Here is a 6,000-nt window from a genome sequence, read left to right on the forward strand (position 1 = left end):
TGTGAAGGTAAGAATGTGCCGATCGATAGACTACCGATCAGTATTGCTTGATTTTCGTGAAAAAGTACGAGTTAACCATTGCTGATTAATAATTATTTTCAATGCCGACCACAAACATCAATCCCCTCTGGCTGACATGATTTATTTGAAGTCCGCTGGCTGACAAGCTAGCAGCTAATTGTGTATCTCCATACGCAGTGCGGAGCTTCATCCCAAAGTTAATAATCATAACCGCATTGCATCAAAAATAAACTACATTTCGTATTATAATTATCTCATATACCGTAATTTCCGGACTATAAGCCGCTACTTTTTTCCCTCGTTCCGGTCCCTGCGGCTTATACAACGGTGCGGCTTTTCTACGGCTTACGGTAACCAGGGGCGCGCACTACCGAGGATGCGCGAGACCGAGGCAGACATCTGGCGCCAGGTAACGAGAGCAAAACAAAGAGTAGGAGAGCGTCAGCGACAGTTTGCGCGAAGGAAGTGTTCATGCAAACACCCTCAATATGGAAAACAAACGGAGAAGTGCATATGATGATGATGAAGAGGACGGCGTAACGGCTGACGAAGCCGGAGCCGTTGATTCCACTGACGAAGAGGAAGGTTTTGAGAGCGAGAACAAAGGAGAGAGAGTGGCTGACGACGCCATTTTGGACCTGTTCTTCTCCGACACCGACGAAGAGGATTTCGGTGGTTTTAGTAGGCAGGAGGAAGACGATGACACAATGATTAAAGACTGACTTTTCATATACCGGTAGTAGGCTGGTTATTTTGATAACGTAAACGGCCGCGGGACTGCACTTTTACTGCCGTGTTACAGACGAGCACTTTGTATTACTTTGCACCGTTGTATTATTTGTACTCTGCACGAATGCTGTTCGCCATGTCAAAGATGTGAAAGTTTGATTGAATGATTGAAAGATTTATTGTTAATAAATGGGACGCTTTGCGTTCCCAAACAGTCATCTCTGTCCCGACAATCCCCTCCGTGGTAGCAGGAACCCCTATATACTACGGTAATTACACATCAAAACGCCTGCGGCTTATAGTCGGGTGCGGCTTATATATGGAGCAATCTGTATTTTCCCCTAAATTTAGCTGGTGCGCCTTATAGTCCGGAAATTACGGTATTTATAACTGGAGGACAAGACAAAACGTGTTACATGCCGAGAGCAAGCCAGAAGCAGGCATGGTAGTAGCTAAGATAGCCGCTAAGCTAGCTTGAAGCAACACGAAGAAATAAGTGTTTAGCAAACTTTAAGAAGATGGAAACATGTTACAGCAGAAAGTAAGCAGTTTCTAACAGGAAATTAACAAGTAGATTAATGAGAGTCAAGAAAGAGGATAACGTAACAGCAACTGTGCCATGTTTGTGAGTTGGCTAAGCCAATTGCACACGACATGTAAGGAGAAGGCAGATGGATTAATGAATCAGTAGTGTTAATACCAAGGGTAGTAGCAGTATATGATCGATACTAGAGTGATTCGGTCAACATTTTCATTTATCAAAAATAATGTTGGTGTTATTTTTGTTCACGTTTACAAACTCAGGGAATAATTCCCTGGACAAAGGAAGACTTTGAGGTCAAAAAAGAAATAATTAAAATAAGTGGTAGATATTTGGGCTATAACAGGGGTTGGCAACCCGCGGCTCCGGAGCCGCATGCGGCTCTTTGATCACTCTGATGCGGCTCAGCTGGTCACGGCCAGGGTGCATTGGAATGCGCCCTCATTCTTGCGCTCTGCTTGTCAAACCCCGGGACACGCCCACAGCCGCACACGTCTCCGTCCTGCAGCAGCCGCCAGCTGCAATCATTCACCGGCAATCGGCGCACCTGCCTGTAATGAGGGAGCTCATAAGCCTGCTCAACCTGCCATCAGGCGCAGGGATATAGTCTTCTGTACCGTAAGCCGACACAAGCTTTATGCTCTCTCGCTCTCTCTCTCTCTTTCTACGTGTCCAACTGATCATGAGATGGAACTGGCTGACATAGCCGACAAAGACATGTGGGTGTCCAAGTTAAAGCGCCTGACAGCGGACCTTGAAGATGTTTCACGCCAGAAGGCCGTTCTTGCTCAGAATCACAAATGGTGAGATATTGAAAACCTCCCCAAACCAGACAAACTTGTGTTCGAAACTTGGAACGCTATCCCCGACTTTTATGTGAACATGAAAAAGGGAGTAGTCTGCAGGCCTTCTTGTAGTCCTGTCGATCTTTGGGTCCACATATGTATGTGAGCAGGTGTTCTCCAACATAAACTTTATTAAAAACAAACATCGCACACGCCTCACAGATGAGAGCTTACAATCCTGTGTGAAGATAAAGGTGACGTCATACAGCCCTGATGTGGAGACGCTGTGCGCTGCGGTTCAGGAGCAGAAATCACATTGACCAAGTATGATAAATATTTTAATTTCCTTTAATTTTGCATATATTCACATTTTTTAATTGTTCAGTGAAATAGACATTTTATTATTCAGGTTGGCAGCTGACTGCACGGCTCCAGTAAAAGGATGATGGCACAGAGAGAGAGGACAGCATTTTTGGTTCTCTGCCAGTGGATAATTTAAGCTCATCCTTTTGTTTTTTCATTACTACAAGGAGGACTTAAATAGACATTAAGTATTTTACTTAACCTTCAACCCGACGTCTTTTTCGGAGTTAAAAACGTTTTGTTGCATGCAGAAATTTTATTTCATTTTCTCTGCAGTCGTTCATTGATTTCATAAATGCAACCCATAATAGTTTGTTTATACATGGCACAAAGCAAAAAAAAACTTTATATGCAGTGTTATTTCATTTTAAATTTCAAAAGAGTTTTGTGGCTCCCATTGTTTTCTTTAATTTGTGAAACGGGTCAAAATGGCTCTTTGAGTGGTAAAGGTTGCCGACCCCTGGGCTATAACAATATCAAAATCTCACTGTTTTGATATCAACACGATATTTAAGCCAAGGAACTGACTGTTGTGGTATTGTCAAAAATAAAAAAATAAGATAAAATGTAAAATAAAAAAATAAAAACAAAGCCAATGTGGCAGGAATGTAAATAAGAAACACACTTAATGTAATTATTACTACAAAAAAGTATTTTTAAGTGCAAAGAAGAGTGCAATAACATTAAGTATTTTCACGTAGAAAGGAGTTTTTACATTTGTTTAGTTGTGTACTATTGGCTTTGTTTTGCTGAAATAATTTTATGTAATAAAAAGAATAAGAAACTAGTTTAAATATTGTGTTGTCAATAACACTCACCACAAATACATAGAAAAATGTACAGTTAATACAAATTAGAGATCAACAGATTATTATCGCTTGGAGATTTCCCATATTTAAAAATGCAAAAGTTGATGCTCTTGTGACCCACCGTCTTAGACACACGTAATGAAGGTGTTTGTGAAATCCCCTGATGTTGTAAAAAGTTGCAATTCCCGCACTCGACTGGAGGCCTCGGTTCTAGATGCAGGAATAAGTTTGTTGTGCTGCTGCCGTTTTAAACAAACTTCGCAGCGTGCAGTCATTTGTTTCACACCTTTTGCCGCAAATCGAAACCACCGACAGCGCTTTTCTTTTCTTGGGAATCAACTTCTCACTCTAGTTAGAATTAGCCATGTTTTGCTAGTTGTGTGAATCTCCGGTAAGGAAATGAGGAGGAGGTTGGAAGCTATGAAAGCGGAGAAAAACAAAAAAATTTAATTTGATAAAATTGATATATCGCCCAAGCCTGAATATCTGCTCCAAATATAAATTATCTGCCTTCTTGACTACTAATAATTGGTATCTGCTTTGAAAAAACTTATCGCTCAATCTCTAATACAAGTGATCGATGTCGGTATTGATGTCGGACGATCTTACTCATGGATGATTAAGATCGGAATCGGCAGCATAAAACCTTGATCAAAACATCCCTAATGAGGGGTACCAAAATAATGTTCTGGCATCTTTACTTTCAAAGTATTGCACCGAAAGGGCAAAGATGGTCACAGAAAATGCACCACATTCTCTATTACGGTCATTCTCAAAACTGTGGTACGTACACCACTATTGGTACGTGGGCTCCATCTAGTGGTACACCAAAGAATCATTTAAATAGAGCACAGCGTTTTATTTTCCTATATTCAAACAGTGTTACCGTTCAAACTGTGTGAAATGTTACAGTGGCCATAAGTATTAAATATGCTTGTTAAATAAAACCTATGCCTTGTTTTTAAATACTACTTAGGCATACTCCGCTACTGTATTTAAATGTTCGTCATTATGGTGGTACTTGGAGAGCAAAGTTTTTTCGGAGATGTTACCAGTGCTCTATTAGAATGTACCTGGACTGTCTTCTTGATTCGATGTGAAGGTCCTGGATACTCTGCTGAGTACAGGTCGGTGAGGAAGAGCGAGTTGATCAGCGTGGATTTTCCCAAACCCGACTCACCTAGTGGAAGAGCAACATGAGAGCACGGGCAGCAATGTTAGGAAACGTTACTTAAGAGGTAACTATCACTTAAATAAATAAAACATTGTGAAACCACCAAAGTTAAATGTGCCTGAAGAAACAAATGTAAGATGTATCAGCTTATTAACTCCATTTTACACAATCTAAAATATACCTAAAAACATTGCCTTTACAGTACATAATGTTTTCAGGATGATGACTGACCTTGAACAGATCAATACAATTGATTTATTTACTATGGAAAAACAGATCAGAGGTCAACCAGCGACCTGGAATGGATTGTATTGACCATGGAGGTTCCACGGTATATGCAAATGAACAAAGCATGCATCCATGTACAAGACAACAAACAGAGCGTGTCATTGTGTTACTTTGAAGGCACATCGAGCTTGGTAAGTCCAGTGTGGACACCATCCAAAAGGATCATGAGCTCACATGAACACTGGTCCTGCCTGCCAGCGTTTAATGAGACGCCACTCTCACAAACAACCAGGCGAAATGGGGGGAATTTGTTACGAACAAAGCTTGGCCAAATTCTCCTGCCACAACATCACAATGAGAAGCAATGATGGGCCTGTAGCGCATGACACCTGGACACGCACTGGTAACAGGCCCATCTCCTTCCTTCCTTTCCTCTGGCACTCTTCCTGCCTTCCTAGCTCACACCTCGATGGTGACGTCCTACTCTGCACAGCAAGGACATGTGGGCTCATTGTGAAGCACAGCCAAGACAAACTCAACACTCATAAATGGTGTGTGTGTGTGTGTGGCAACAAAAATGAGCCTCAAAAACCTTTTCCATGTTGGCTCAATATAATCTGCAATGACGCCCAAAGTGACAGTATTTGTTCCACACTGGGCTTTTTTTCTGGGACACGTGAGTTTGTCACCATTTAGCTGGTTTATAAATAGATATGAGAGCAAAAATCAGCATCTTATCTCTGATTCATTAATGATATTCTGACAAAAAAAGCTAACCAACATGTTTTACAGTGAACAAAAAGTGCAGAGCGAGCAGCGTGAGCGGAGCTATTCTTAGAGATTCGCTGCTGCAAATTCTATTGGTCCCAGCACAGGAAATGGTTTTGACCCGAACAAACATTTTCCCTCCAAAAAAGGAACTGATGAGCCGGAGAGGATATTGGCTCAAAAGCTGCATTCTTCTCCAAAGAATATCTGCATTTTTCTACAAACGATCTGTTCAACAAGACGATGTTGCTTTTCCAAAAAGTCAGCAGTGCTCCGCTTCCGCATCTTTCACTCAGCAGTGACAAAGCAGGGCGCTTGTCCCCAGTGTATAAACATGGCCCCACACACACACACACCCACACACACACACACCATCTTGTCTCAAAAACACACTACAATGAAGAAGCAGAAATGCCGAGCAAAAAAGGCCCAATGAGACAATTGAAAGAACAACAAGGGCAAGCTTGCACTCTTACCCACGACCATCAGGGTGAACTCAAAGCCCCTCTTGACAGACTTCCTGTACACTTGGTTGGGGAGGCTTGCAAAGCCAACATATCCTTCCAGATTCTTTTGCTGCTG

At 41.7% G+C, this 6,000-nt stretch overlaps 1 protein-coding gene across 2 annotated transcripts in view; it reads right to left on the minus strand.

Moving 5' to 3' along the window:
* The window catches only part of septin7b (septin 7b), a 36,204-nt gene extending 30,204 nt beyond the window's left edge, over positions 1–6,000 (minus strand). For both annotated transcript variants that reach the window (XM_072913043.1, XM_061956445.2), the window contains exons 1-2: positions 5,895–6,000; positions 4,322–4,428 (exon numbers count right to left, since the gene is read on the minus strand). In XM_072913043.1, coding sequence (XP_072769144.1) covers positions 4,322–4,428; positions 5,895–5,904 — 117 coding nt within the window. In that variant the 5' untranslated portion in view covers positions 5,905–6,000. The remainder of the gene's footprint in view (positions 1–4,321; positions 4,429–5,894) is intronic.

This window comes from Nerophis lumbriciformis, linkage group LG04, assembly GCF_033978685.3.
Source record: "Nerophis lumbriciformis linkage group LG04, RoL_Nlum_v2.1, whole genome shotgun sequence".
Taxonomy (NCBI): Eukaryota; Metazoa; Chordata; class Actinopteri; order Syngnathiformes; family Syngnathidae; genus Nerophis; species Nerophis lumbriciformis.